The sequence below is a fragment of the Trichosurus vulpecula genome, chromosome 3 (genome assembly GCF_011100635.1).
Source record: "Trichosurus vulpecula isolate mTriVul1 chromosome 3, mTriVul1.pri, whole genome shotgun sequence".
NCBI lineage: Eukaryota > Metazoa > Chordata > Mammalia > Diprotodontia > Phalangeridae > Trichosurus > Trichosurus vulpecula.
In genome coordinates, this window is record NC_050575.1 from 135,040,893 (window position 1) to 135,056,279 (window position 15,387).

The 15,387-nt window shown below is 35.7% G+C and overlaps 1 protein-coding gene across 2 annotated transcripts in view; it reads right to left on the reverse strand.

The window, feature by feature from the left end:
* The window catches only part of LSM14A (LSM14A mRNA processing body assembly factor), a 55,977-nt gene that overhangs the window by 12,157 nt on the left and 28,433 nt on the right, over nucleotides 1-15,387 (reverse strand). For both annotated transcript variants that reach the window (XM_036749595.1, XM_036749596.1), the window contains exons 2-3: nucleotides 5,673-5,836; nucleotides 3,761-3,890 (exon numbers count right to left, since the gene is read on the reverse strand). In XM_036749595.1, coding sequence (XP_036605490.1) covers nucleotides 3,761-3,890; nucleotides 5,673-5,836 — 294 coding nt within the window. The remainder of the gene's footprint in view (nucleotides 1-3,760; nucleotides 3,891-5,672; nucleotides 5,837-15,387) is intronic.

Sequence of the window (15,387 nt, forward strand, 5' to 3'; positions counted from 1 at the left end):
AAGGAATTACTAGAGTGAATTACTGAACAGTCTCGGAAAATTCACATGACAAATTAATTTGTCCTTGCCACAGAAATTAGGATTAGGATTCGATCCTAAATATGATAAGATTTAAGTAAAACTATGTCACTATATCATATATTTTCTTATACTGGCAAATTATTTTATGAAGATCATGTCCAATAAAAATTCATAAATATACTAAGTCAGCACACTAATCTAGTATGTAGAAAAGTTTGAAATGCAAAGTATAGAATTTTATATCTATAAAGAGACCCAAGACATTGTCTCATCTAAACTCCTCTTTTTAATAGGAAAGGAAGCAGTCATTTACTGATTTGTTTATAGTCACATGGAGAGTTGACATGTCAAAATCAGAACCCAGCTCTCCTGATTAGATTCATTGTTCTTTCCATTGCACATTATTCTGTAAATATTTATCTTGTATTACACTACTTTATATAGCTTATATACTTTATATAACAACATCAAGCTATTTTCAAGTAAATTTGAGTTATTATTCCTATCCCTATCCACAACCTTTGATTGCAACTCTCCCTTTTTGGTTAAACTCTTTGCCTCTCCTCTCACTTTCTTCTAAAATCTCAGCAATCCTGCTTCTGAGTGCTGTCATTAGAAAAGATCTTTTAACTGTTAAATCTAATGGCTTTTTATCTATCCTTATTTTTCTTGAACTCTGCTGCTCTTAATACTATAGATCACTCTTCTCTTGGATACTCTTACCTCTCTAGGATTTTGTGACACTGCTCTCTCCTAGTTCTCCTCATGTTTTTTTTGCAGGATCTTCATCTAGGTCACATCCATTAACTCAGGGGAGTCCCTCTAGGGCAGGCCTGTACAACATATTGGCCGAGGGCCGCAGAGTGTTGGGCAGCTCCCAAAAAATGTAGAGGACGTAAAACAGGCCTGCAAAACATACTGCCCGCTTTAGTGGGCCACAAGTGGCCCATGGGCTGTATATCATGCAGGCCTGCTCTAGGGCTCTATTTCTACATAGATGTTCTCTCTCAGTCTTTCTACACATATATCCCCTTAGCCTCTCTCCTGAACTCCAGTCCTGAATCGCCATATATCTTTTGGATATTTGAATTAGATGTCCTGTAGGCACCTCAAAACTCAACATATTCAAAAAAGAAATAATTCATTATCTTTCCCCCCCAAATTCTCCTCTGTTCCCAATTTCCCTATTACCACTGAGGGCACCAACATTTTCCCAGTCACCTAGGCTTGAAACTTTGGTGTCATCCTCAATTTTTTACTCACATTCAACTAACTTATGCAATTCCTTACCAAATCTAATTTTCCCACCTTCACAGCATTTCCTGTACATGTCCCTTTCTCTTCACTCATATGGCCACCTCCATAGAACATACCATCATTGTTTCTTACCTGGACTATTTTAACATCCTTCTAATTATTCTCCTTGCTTCAAGTCTTTCCCTATTGCATCTTTCCCTTAGTTACCAAAGCAACCTTCCTAAAGCACAAGTCTGATCATGTCATCCCCACACTCCTCTACTCAAATTCTAGTGGCTCCTTATTCCCTCCGGAATCAAATATAAACTCCTATTTGTTTGGCCCTTCAAGACCAGGCCACTTCCTACCTTTCTAGTCTTACAATTCACTACCTTCCACACAAGTTACAATACTTGCTTTTCTTACACACAACATTGAATGTCCCAACTCTATAAATTTTCATTGGCTATTGCCTGGCATGCTCTCCCCTCTTCACTTTTGCATCCTGATTTCCTTCAAATCCTACCTTCTGAAGGTGGCTTTTCCTGGATCCCCTACTGCTAATGCTTTTCTTTCTCTCTGAGATGTCCAAACATCTGCTCTCTCTTTCTCTACATCTTGCATGTATATAGTTACTTGCATATTGTCTCTCCTATTAGAATATATGGTATTGGATGGCAGGAAATGTTTTTATCTTTCTCTGTATTCCTAGTGCTTATTATTAGCATAGTGCCTGATACATACTAAGCACTCAATCTTGACTGACATAAAAAAGATCTATAAGTATTTGAAAAACAAAAAGAGGCCTCAATATTAACATACATAAACTCCTTATTTAGTGTTGAAAATTCTCTTTAATGGGTTGCTTCAACTTGTACACAGATATCACCAAATGAGGAATGCAGAAGATTCAAAAAACTCTCAGGTCTAAAGATCTTCCCTAAGAAGCATATAGTTTAAAAACGTGAAATTTTTAAAAATTTATTTTCAATTCCAAGGAGGAACTTATTCAGCACCCTTCACACGTATTTCCATAGCACTATCCTTAAAAAAAGGAAAAGTGATTTTAGCATACTCTGAAGTTAGTAATGACAGTCAAATTACTAAGGATTTGGTTGGATATACAGCTTGTGATTGTCACAGAACATTCAGGGAAATGATAGCTGACTATTTTGAAAAATTCCTTCCTTTCCTTTTCTTCTTCTGCAAATGGTCCTTTAATTCAAATAAAATGCCCCAAACTAGGCAATGACAAGTTGGAAAAATAGTCCCTGTAGTTTAATTTTGAAGCTACAAGAATAAAAAGTGAGCCCAGGTTTATAGCCTGGCTTAGCCAATATGAGTAATATAAATAATATCAAACAATATTTCAGTTAGTTCCTACCTTTCTTTCCAAAAAGAGTGCTTGCTATCATGAGTCCAGAGAAAACTATGGTTTTTCTCCTCCTCATTTAACAAGTGAGACTTTTATAGTTCTTTGCTCTCAGAATATATAATCTGTTACCCAATATTTCAGGATGATAATAACCTGCCACCACTCTTGTTCATTTACCAAAATTAAAACAGCAAAAAACCCTTAACCTTTCTTTCCTGTCACATTTAAGCGTAATAAAATGTTTAAACAAGACAAAATTAGGGAAAATGATTCTCTAAATGTAAACTACTATAAAATAAGTATGTAAAATATTTTGGTAGACAAACCTTTAGAGCTGGTTTTTTTTTTTGCCCCTTATATAAAATTTGCCTTAAAATATAGCTGAAAGGATGAAAATCAAAATCAAAAGTTTTGCACTTTATCTGGTTTGCAAGCCTGGTACCATTTTTCTGTTATGGTCTTATTTTGAAATAGAATAAGATGTTGTAAATAAATTCTGTTAAATGAGATTCTTTAAAAAAAAAAAAAAAGACTATCAGAAGATCAGCATTGCTCTGCAACGAGTCAATTGTTATTAATATGATTTGTTTTTCAATCTTCATGTGAAATCAAGAGTTCCAAAATAATGATTATAAGATTTGAAATATTTATACTGTAAGTCAAACTGTCCTGTGTTATCATGAAACAAAAAAGTGCCTGATTAAAGTATTCAAGCCAACATACCTTCTTTCTTCACCTGTTTAACATATGTTCAAATAAATCTGGAATTTGGCATAACAGATATGTAATTGTACTGAGTAAGGTTACACAGTTCAGAAACCTCTAGCTATTTAAGAAAATTTAGAAGGTTAGCACATATGTGATATAATAGGAAAAAACAGTTAACTTCAGCAAAATGACTAAGTATGTAAAATAAAATATTTCTTAGAAATCATGTACAATGTAGTTAAAATGATTTCATAATTACATCATGAATGTAGGAGAAAATAAACATATTAACATAAAAAAAACACAAGCATGGTTTTTGAATGTGGATTTAAGATGAAATATCTAATTAATTGTATGTTTTTTATCTTCACAGGAAAGAGAAAATTAAAACAAAACAAAAACAAAAAACACACCACATACCAACACCAACAGCACCAAACTGCTGCCCGACTAATGGACTTGGGCTGAACTGACTATATGCTGGCATCCTACCAAAAGGACCATAGGAACCCACTGACTGGAATGAAGAAGTAGATGATCCTAGTGAAGACTGAAGAAAAAAAAAAGTTACTCTTTTATTTTATAAGTAGCACTGTTAAAAAGGAAAATTTTGTTTTCTACAATTAAAAAAAATGGCAACTGTTAAAATCTTAATAACGCAATGAAAAGGCCAGAATGTCCAAAGCACACATTTAATATAAAAATGGTGAACCCTTAAGCAATCTTCTCATTCAAAACTTATTATAACGAATTAGGCAACAAAGGCCAAGACTTTTACTAATCATAGTGAAAAGAAAAAGGGTTTTCTCAGTTAACTTCTTTAGTATCCCACCTCAAAATATATCACGCAGTTAAAACTTATTTATATGCTTGAACTTAACACTTTTTACATTTCATAGCAAAAATTCAAGAATTATTAGCATTTTCACATACATTCAACAATTATTTATAATATGCCTACTATTGACAGATAACCATAAATCCAAAATTACGGTTTTTAGGTAACAAGTTAATGTTTTCTCCCCCATTAGAATATAAACTCCTTAAGGACAGGGACCATTTTGCATTTCTTTTCATCATGAGAGGTTATCACAGCGCCTAGCACATACTAAGAGCTCAATAAATGCTGTTTGTTTGTTCTTGAAAGACTGAGTTAGTTATATGACATCACTTTGGTTAATTATTTCCTCACTAAATAAGATTAAGCAAAAAAAATTTTATTGATCAATACATACAAAAAAGATGGCATGTGCATACAGGTTTTATTGAGGGGAAATGGTAGATAGCTCTAGTAGGACATCTACTTCCTTTTCCCCATTAAGCAAGATTCCCTGTACAGACACTATTTTGTCAGATTTTCTTCAATTAATGTGGTGGTAATCATATCTTTAAAAGAATAAGACTTAAAACTATATCAATTTTCTTCTCACTTGAAAGTGACTGAATCGGTAGAAAACCCCTTAAAAACTTTTTAAAAACTCCCTTTCTTCTTTCCTTTTAGAAAATTTAACTTATTATTCTATATTTACTTTGGAAAACTTCATAGAGCTCAGAAAGGTAACTAGGTTACTCATCCTAGTCACAGTGAAGCTAACACTAGAAGCCAGGTTCCAATGGTTTTCCACCACTTATAGATAAACAAAGAAATATTTCTATTATAAATAATGTAAACATGATCAAATTGATGACAAATAAAGAGTAGGTAAATGTTAGTTCATAGTACAGAATGGTGAATTTTAAAGAAAAAAAAGTTATGTGTTACAGAGATAGATCAAGAAACAAAATGCATTTTTTATGCTAAGTGAATATTCTGTTTAAATAACTAGTTCTGCTGCTATGTTATGGCTGGGATTCAGCAATTTTCTACATATTTCTGGTAACCTTTGGTTTGCAGTTATATAGAATGTAAGTGTAAAATGAATATGTACTAATTTAGAACTCGTGATTATTTAGATTTAATATATGTGACTTTTGGATCCCTAAAATAAAGGATATGTTTAAAAACCTTAATTCTTTGAGTTCTTAGTTTGAGAAAATTACTAATTTTAAAATGGATTCCCCTTACTTATGGTAAGACCATATGAAGAGCAAGAAATATATTGTGAATATACTGTCTGTATGCTTAACTACTTTCATGTTTTATGACAAATTACATTCTAACTTATTGGGACTATAATTTTTCATTGCCTTATATAATTTTAGTTAATATCCACTATAATCTTAATTTATAGTATATAATTAAAAATAAAACCTTTAAAATATTCTCTAATTTTAAAAGTACTAACTATGCTCCAGTATGAATCATTAACTGTTTAACTGTCACAAGTCTTACCTGAACAATAGCTGGGTCCTGAGGCAAAGAGCACTGTGGTTTTGGTGGTTCACAAACAGTGAGGTCTTTAATATCACTACCACGGAAGATAATGTATTCAAAAACTTCATCCCGAGGTGGTATTGGTCGATCTGTTGGTCTGTCTTCTGTACCAAAGGAACGAACTGACAAGAGAAGAAAACAAGTATAAGATGTAATTTGATTACATTTAATCACCAGAATTGTACATTGTTATTCATCTGTTAATTGGAAAATGGAAAAAGTTAGCAAAGTTCTTCACTGCTAGGCCCATTTTTCAAGTTCTAGGTCCTTCACTCAATCAACAAACATTTAAGTTCTCACCAGAAGATGTGCAAGATAATAGGGATACAAATACAAATGAAACAATCCCTACTAGCAAAGAACTTATAGAAGGTGAACAGAGTTATGCTTATGACATGAAATAAAACTTATCATTTTTGGAGAATCAATAACAAGAAAAGTGTGGCTTTCTTAAAAATTTAAAGACCTTACTAGGAATGACTGAGTACATACCAGTTTAAAATAGGAAAATTTAAGAGACAAATGGTATAGTGGTTAAAGAGAGAACCTTAGAATTAAAAGACTTTAAAAGTCCTGCCTTGAGTAAATGGCTATATGATCATGGTACTCTCAGCACCTTGGCAACACAAGACAAAAGAGTAGCTGATCTGCATGTACCAAAGAGCATTTCCACAGTGGGAGAGCCCTTTGCCAACGAAATCACAGGTCTACATCCCACCTCTAAGAAATAAATACCATACTGAATTAAATGGAGGTGGTCTTATTATAATGCCAAGCATACAGCAGTTGGGAATTGTTTTAGTTAGCATTCTGTAATTATAGATCAGTTATTTCAGTCGAACTGTCACAGCTGTGACATAGCTCTTAAATCCATCCTCTCCTTTCTATTTGCACTGCCACTTTACAGTTTGAGGGAAGATGCATAGAACAATGAAATACTCAATACTCTTTATACCCTGCCAATTCATCCTTTATCCTGCTCCTAGACTTATTCGGAAAGCCTTCCCTAACCCCTACTCTACCAGTTGATAATGAATGATCTTTTTCCATTAAAGACTTCACACAAAAGCAGTTTCCAATGCACTTTTATGATTTTGTGGTACGTTTATTTGTATATGTGACCTATATAACTATTGGACTGTAAATTCCATGAGGGTAAAGGTTCTCTTATTTATTTAAACTTTGAATCTTCCCCCTATACCTAGCACAGTGCTCTTCACATAGACAGTTAACAGATTTTTGTTGTATTAAAAACTATTAATAGTACTACCAATACATGATCAATAATCTCCAAAGTACACAATGGTTTATCAATGTATAAAAATGAGATAAAAATTTAAGGATTTATTCCCATGGTATAGTTTTATTGTAGAGAACACATTCAAGACTTGCAAGATAACTCCATATCTACACTACCTGATAATCATTTAGAAAATAAGGATGCCCTAGAACAAAAAGAAAAATGTAAAAGATAAACAATTTGCCTTAAATTCTCCATTTTTCCTTGTCACCCAGGCTGGGTATCTCAAGTTTCCATTATTTTCACTATCCCATCTTCATACTACTTCAGTTCTGCTGATTCTGGTTTCTACAATTTAACAATTATTACTAAGATAAAGCTGATGGCTAAGTGGCTACAGCTAATGGCTTCTCAAGGGGTTAAAACCAGTTTTACTCTTTAACCTTATTTTATTTTTCAGATGTGGACTAGATGTAGCTGAAGAGAACTGTGCAAAATTTGACATTGTTTTAGGGAAGAAAAGGTTTTCCCCAATATAGCTCCTATTCTTAAGCTCTTTGGTCAGTGTTAGTACAGGATATTTAGCCAACCTGTTACCTTAGGTTATATGGCTATACTCACGCATCCAGCAGACATAAATTTACATTCATTTGTTGAATGAATAAAACAATAATGCTAATGAGATGACTCCTGCTCAATTATGGCTTGAACTAGAAGCCTGAACTCCCTTCTAGCTCTACAATTCTAAAAGGAAAGTGCTTATTTTCTTAGGGTACTGATAAAATGCATTTAGAGTTAAGGGATAGACAGGACAATGAGAGGTAATTTTTTTTCACAGTTTTTACACCTTCCTAACACGAGTTCCTGTTTTCAGACCCTACTGCTTGAAGATTACATCCTATACTGATTGATTACTGGGGTTTAAAAAATCAGCATCTTTATCTACGGGAATCAATTCCAACCACACTGGTCATCCACCAATAAACTGGGCTAAAAGTTTCATGTTTTTCTCATAGTTTAAATACAAATTCCACTGCTAATTTTAGAGCTTTAATGCAGAAATTATTCTTCTGAGATTCTAACAAAAGAGACCATTAGTAAACACATATTAATTCTTTCAATAAATACTTTCAACGCTAGAGCACAAAAATACTGCGAAAAATTCAGAGTTTGAGTGGAAAAGAGAAAAATAAACTGAAAGTTCCAGTAAGACTATCCAGCAGACTCCCAAATGAATTATAAATGTAAATTGGGTATATATATATCTCAAAATTAATTTTAATATAAATTGGGTGTATAAACATGTGTGTGTGTGTGTGTGTGTGTGTAGTATGTATGTATGTATGAAGAGAGAAAGAAAATAAGTATGAGGGGCATGGGGTGATGTAGATCCTAAACAAAAAGCCATTTTGCTAGTTATACACAACTGAGGAAAAAAAATCATTTGAGCCAAACTTAGCAGGCTTTCATTTCACCTTCTATCAGCAGATCTGCCTTCCATTTCAAGATCTGTTTTTAGCAAAAGTCCAGCTCACATAAGAGCACTAAAATCTTAAGTCTTTGTAAATTCAAGAGAAATCAGGGGAAAATTGCTTTAAAAAAAAACAGTGGAATGATAGATCTGTTTTCAGTTCTTCACTTTCAAAGAGAATGTTTAGTTAGCTGCCTGAAAAGTCCCTGAAATGGTATTCTGGAAATGTCTTTCATGCAAATCTGGGCAAAACAAACACTGAGCTATTTGATTCTTCAGGATTTATAATTAGGATTTCAGTTTGTAGAAAGATATTAATGAGAAATGATCATTCTATAATAGATATGCAATTCACTCCTTAAAATTAAGATTATTTAAGTTCTGCTGGAGTTCTTGGCCAACTGTTAAGTCTAAAGAGAGAATTTTCTTCAAGTAAGGATTTGAAAAATTACATCTGATTCTATATTTATAAAAATTTCTTTTTTTGTCCTATGCTAATACAATCAGTATCATAGATGGCCTACAGTTGGAAGGAATCTTAAGATGTCATCAAAAATAACCTTCTTGTTTATAGATGATGAAATTGAGGCCCAAAGAGGTTAAATGATTTGTCTAGGGTCACACAAAGAATAAGCAGAAATGGGATTTGAATCTAGGATTCTGGATTTGACTTCAAAACCATTGTTCATTCCCTTGTACCCCATGGCCTCCAATTTATTGCCTCAGTTTCACAGGTTGATAGAGTAAAAAAAGACAGGTAAGGAAGATAAAAGTGGCTAACATTTCCTTATTTAACAAAGTTTAGAAGAGGAAAATGCTATATAATTCCTAATATGGAAACTGAGGTTAATGCACAGCTGGTATAATTAACACACTAATTCTATGGTCAGCTTTGGCTCTTTTTCTTTCTTAGTTCTCTGTTTCTTTTATGTCCCTACTTCCTTCCCCAATCTCTTTATTCGGCCTGTTTTTTTCTCTCTTTGGACTAATGTAGTGCTTCACTAAGTGACAGAAAAATGAAGTTGATGCCCCAGTGCTGGGCTATAAGCCTGCTACTGGCTTTCTTTTTGGAAATATCTAACGTCCCTTAGATGATGATGATGGGAGTTATTAAGAAGTCCAAGTAGGGAGGATGAGGCTGCCTGGCTCAAGTCAAAGACAGGAAAGGCTGAATTTTTACTTTTTTTTCCCACTTCAAGGTCTTTCTTCTGATTGTCCTCATTTAATACTTTGATGCTATGTAACAGGACTAGAGAAACTCTAGTTGAATGGATCTAGTCTGCTTAGTTTTCTCACAACTAAGAAGTAATATTGTTCTGACCATCTCTGACAAAGCTCAGAAAATAGCTTCTCATAACTGAAGCTGTTCTGGATGCCTGATTCTAGAGTATGGGACAGAATTAAGGACTGGAGTAGCAGAAGAGGTGTGATAGTTTTTCAAGGAGTAATTACTAAATAAAAACAGTGCAAATGAACCTCAAACCAATGATTTCCTCTACTTATACTCAGTGCCCAGCATATAGTCGGTACAAAATAATTATTTATAGGAGTACTGTGTATAGTATTTGTAGCTGGAAAGAACCTTGTAGATCAGCTCCCTCATTTTATAGATGAGGAAACTAAGGCCTAGATAAGTTAAGAAAACAAGGTCACATGGATAATGGCAGACCTGGGATTCCAAAACAGGTCCCTAGGTTCCAAGTTCAGTGCTTTATTTCACCATGATATCTGATTGGTTTATTGCTTTTTTCTGTCTCTTCTTCAGTGTGAAAATGACAAGGGAATCCTCATTTACATTTCACAGCCCAAACATCTCTTCCCCAAAGTATCTGATTAATAAAAAAGAAAATAATTTGATTCTAAAAATGCATGATTGGAAAAATACACACTTGAACAGAAAAGCTTCACTTTAAATTTAGGCTAAATTTATTTATTAATCCATCTTCCCCTCAGCTGTCAAAGTGATTTTCCTAAAGTATGAGTTTAACCATGTCATCTCCCTACTCAACGAACTCCAGGGTCTCTCTTATTGTCTCCAGTTTCGAAAATAAAGTTCTCTGTTTTTAGCATGTACAGATCTTCTTAACCTAGTCTCCCTCCTGTTTTTCCAGTTAAAAAAAAAAAGCCTTTATTGCCCCTCCATATACTCTGCAATAATACAGCTACAGAGCCCCATTTCGTAGCTCACTGAAGACAACAACCAATGTGCACTGGCTATCTGTCATGCCTGGAATGCTCTCTCTTCTCCCAGCTTCCTTCAAGTCTTGGAGCTCAAATTCAACTTTCTGCTGGAGGCCTTTAGCCTTGTCATCTGAGATTACCAGTCCTCTACTCTGTACCTATCTTCTATCTAGTCATTTACATGCTGTGTCTCTCCCATTATAATGTGAACTCCTTGAGTACACAGACCATATTTTTACCTTTCCTCAGTGCCTAGAACAGTGTCTGGCACAAAGTAAATGTTCAATAAATGATGAATGATAATAACAGCTGACAATTATAGAGCATTTTAAGATTTACAAAGCACTTTACAAATATTATCTCATTTGATTCTCAAGACAACTCTGGGAGATAGATTTAAAACTGACCTAAAACAAAGCACATGCATGCATACATACATGTGCACACACACATACACACAAAAATTGGTTCCATGGGTGATATGATTAGAAACCACAAAATGGCCTTTTTCTGGCATCAGTTTAGGAAAAGGCAATCAAGTATAGAAAAAAGAGAATAAGCTGGAAGGTTCTAGCTCCTAAAAAGTTACGTCCAAGTTCTGACTCCTTCCTGTCTGAATGAGCTCTAGGGAAGTGGAAGGGAAGTCCATACACCAGGCTCCAGATTCAAGGAGAGGAAAGATTTTGGAACCGAGCCCATCTATAGCTAAGACAGAGACTCATCCAATAGGCAAATTTGGATGTGAACTTGGGACTAATGCTACGTAGAAACTAAGCCTATTATGCCCAAGGATAGAAGTGGTATAGAAGAGTAAGTCCCATGGAGTTGAGAAGAAACATTTATACTTCTATTCTTGCTGCAACTTTGAAGAAATTACAGATTTGTACAAGTTGACCAATTTTAACTAGTTAAATGAAACTGGGGGTGGGGAGAAGAGAATCTTGAACTGATAGCATTAGAAAAAGCTTCCTTTACCCTCCATGAGGTCTTCAAGACTCTCAAGGGGGAGAGTAAGGCCAGAGAGTGACTACTACACATAGGGGTTTGTCCAGTATAAAAATGAGCCCTTTGAATTTGTATGGACCCCTGGATTCTCCACCCAAGACTTTTATTATTGGATATTGTATTCTGAATCTGGGTTGCTAGGTGGCACAGTGGATAGAGTGTCAGATCCAGAGTCAGAACTCTGGACAGTTAAGACTCATCTCCCTGAATTCAAATCTGGCCTCAGACACTAGCTGTGTAATCCTGGGCAAGTCACTTAACCTTGTTTGCCTCAGTTTCCTCTTCTGTAAAATTAGCTGGAAAAGGAAATGGTAAACCACTCCAGTATCTATGCTGAGAAAAACCCAAATGGGGTCATGAAAATTGGACACAACTGAAAAACAACTGAAATTCTGAACCTACTAAAGAAAAATTGGTAATTTTCTCTTTGTTTTAGGTTGTAGTTGTAAGGAAAAAATTACTGTGCTGTGTGTACCCCATACAATTCAGTTCCTTTTGAGATGAATTTTTCAGTCTGGTATACTTGTTCTATGATCAAGTCCTATATAAGTATTTACGATGAGGTTAATAAGAAACATGGACTTGGCATCACTGAGTGGTAGTGTAGAAGAAAAAAGTTCTATTTTTTTTTTGTTGCATTTTAAATAGACATCGATTGCTTGCCTTATTGTGACATGCCCTCTAAGTCCAAAGGGTAAGGTTTGCTTGCTTGTCTAGAAACCTCAAGTAATTGACTTAGTGTTTAATTCTCTTTCTTGGGAAACTTACCCTCATTCAGGACTCATTTGATCTCAGCCTAATTGTCCTATTATAAGATGAGTTTGGAATTCCAGAAGAAGTGTCCTTGCAGAGGTAGAGATCCACTGAGGGAAATTTTTGGGGCCCCTTGGAATAAAGACTCAGATAAAATGTGCCTAGATTTCTAAGGGGATCACCTATGATACTGGGACTCTTATTAAAATTTTGGAGTATCCTGCATAGAAAATTACTCAGTATTTTTTCCCCATATAATTAAGACCTAAAACAAAGAGGAAAAAATTGGTAATTTTTCTTTAGCAGATTCAGAATTTCAGTCTGACTCTTCCTGACCCCATTTGGGGTTTTCTTAGCATGATAATAGAGTAGTTTGCCATTTCCTTTTCCAGCTCATTTTACTGATGACCCTTAGAAAATTTTGTCCAGACCCCAGGTAATTGGAATCATGAGTTTTTACCTAGGACAGCTGGTCTTTCTTGTGGAAAGACCCACATACTCTGGGGTTGTTGTAGGAACTCGGTCTTTCTTCTGAGATGAGAAGCTTAATTTTCTTTTCCTTTACAGTTACTCAATATTTGAACTTATTACGTAAGTTGAGGAGTAGGGGGTTGGGAGTGAGGAGCTAGTGGAAAAGGGAAAGGATGAAGTGCACCAGGCCCCTGAGATCCAGATCCAGTTTGTAGGCACCAAGCCAAACTGGGTTACTTTGTCACCTGAGGGTGAGGGGCCCTGGAGCTGACCCAGGGAGAAAGGAGTCAGTCAATTCCAGGCCCTAAATCTCTTTGGAGAGAGAGAGTCACATAGTCTGAGAAGCTCTATAAACACCAGGTTTCCTTTTGAGGTAGGAAGTTGATTTTCTTTTCTTCATTGCATTTGAGATGGAAGTCTTTTAAACATTAAGACTGGTCTTATTTAGTATTAAGCAATAACTTTTGGTAAACTTTGTAAAATGTTCCTTATTTGTTGTATCTGCATAATTTTGTATTTGGGAAAACTGTTTTTTGCATGTACATGGGGAACTGTATTAGATTGTGCCACACTGTTTTGAGACTTTCCTGTATGGCACTGGAAAGGCAACTGAAAGGACAATGCTTATGCCTCCCTGGGGCCCTGTGTTGGTAAGCAAAATGGGCTCTTAGCACTCAGTTCAATCAAGTGCCCTTGAAGAGTTTGGCTTTTGTTTCCTTTGAGTAATTCAGTGTATTTCATTGAGTCTTACTAGGTGCTAAGCTCCAGGCCCAAACCCCTATTAGGTGCTAAGCCTATGTGGGTGTGAAGCTCCCAGGGTACTAAGGGGACGTGCTAACTCAAGAGCCAATCATAGGAGCCTAAGTTCTGGTCATTCAGATGATGTCTGATGACATCTAAAATGCTATAAGAAGAGAAGACAGAGCCATTTGCGCAAGGCTCTCACTCACTGTGGTGTTGATGCGGAGACTCCTGGCAGCTGTAGCTAAGAGCCCTCCAGCTTGTAACCTGGATGCTGAGACTTTGTTAAACTCTGGTAACTATGTATTGGGATTTGAATCAGACAAGGTCTGTCTGTCGATGTTTGTACTTTGTTTGTATTTTGCTCTGAAGTTCAGGTTTTTTCCCCTGAACTAAGTGAATGATATTTATATGCTGAATTAAAGTAAGCTTGTCAACCCCTTAACGTTGCTTTCCTTACTAAAACAGATCAAAAGAACCTGGGCTTTTGAAGCAGCTTGTTGTTGGGCTTGTGTTGGTCTTTCACTCCCACAACAGCTGCTAGCCGGATTGTTGAAACACACCCCAGAGGGCTATTTTGGATTGGAGACATGGATAATGTGTTGAAAACATACCCTGGCCAATTTGCTAAGGACGATAATTTTTTAGAATGAGGGAGAATAATACGTGGCTGGTGAACAGGTATCAGAAAGTTTGACTGATTTAATCCATCATAGAGAAGAGATTGGGGAGCCTGTTTATGAAGTTATCATGACATGCAATGGAAATGCCTTGGAGAAATATGGAGCATGCATAGACATTTGATAGCTGGTTCCAGTCTGTTAACCATGTTGGGAAGAGGAGCCTCTGATTGGCAGTTTAGCCAAAAACTGGGGTGCATTCAAAATGTACTAGTCCTTAAGGTCAGTTCTCTTGGTCTAACTCCTTTCTCCCTGGGTGGTGAGAGGCTCCAGTGAGAGAAGAGAGAAGAGAGGCTCAAATCTTCCCTGTTTAAAGCCCATATGGCCAAGTAGTATTATGTGCCTCTCTGTTCTTTGCTTTTCTGTGTTTCTTTTTCCTATTTTTTTGGGGGGGAGGGGAGGATGGACATTTAATAAATAGAGAACTGTCAAGCATTCCTGATGAAAAGACCAGAACTGAATACAAAATCTGACATTCAAGTGCAAGACTCAAGAAGGCCCAAGCAAAAGCTTTTACAGGGGATTGTAAAATGGAGGGTGGAGGGCAATGCTTGAACCTCACTCTCATTGGACTTGGTTCAAAGACGAAGAAAATATGCACACGCACGCGCGCACACACACACGCACACCCCCAGCCCCCTTCACTCACTCACTCATCTGAGTATAGACATTTTTTTTACCCAACATGGAAACAGGAAGGGAAGGGGACAAGAGAAAGGGGGAGGGGTGTGATAAAAGAGAGGGCCAACTAAGGAAGTGGTCAGAAGCAAAACAGACTTTTGAGGAAGGACAGAGTAAAAAGAAAGAAAAGGATAAACAGAAGAAAATAGTATGGAGGGAAATACATAGTAATTATAACTGAATGTGAATAGGATGAGTTCACCCATAAAACGGAAGTGAATAACAGAATGGATTAGAAACCAGAATCCAACAATATGCTATATACAAGAGACTGCTTGAAACAGAAAGACACAAGGAGTTTAAATGAGGAGCTAGAGTAGAATCTGTTATGCTTCAGCTGAAGTAAAAAAAAGCAGGGGTAGCAATCATGACCTCAGACAAAAGCAGAAGTAAAAATAGACCTAATTAAAATAGATAAACCAGGAAACTACATTTTGCTAAGAGGTACCA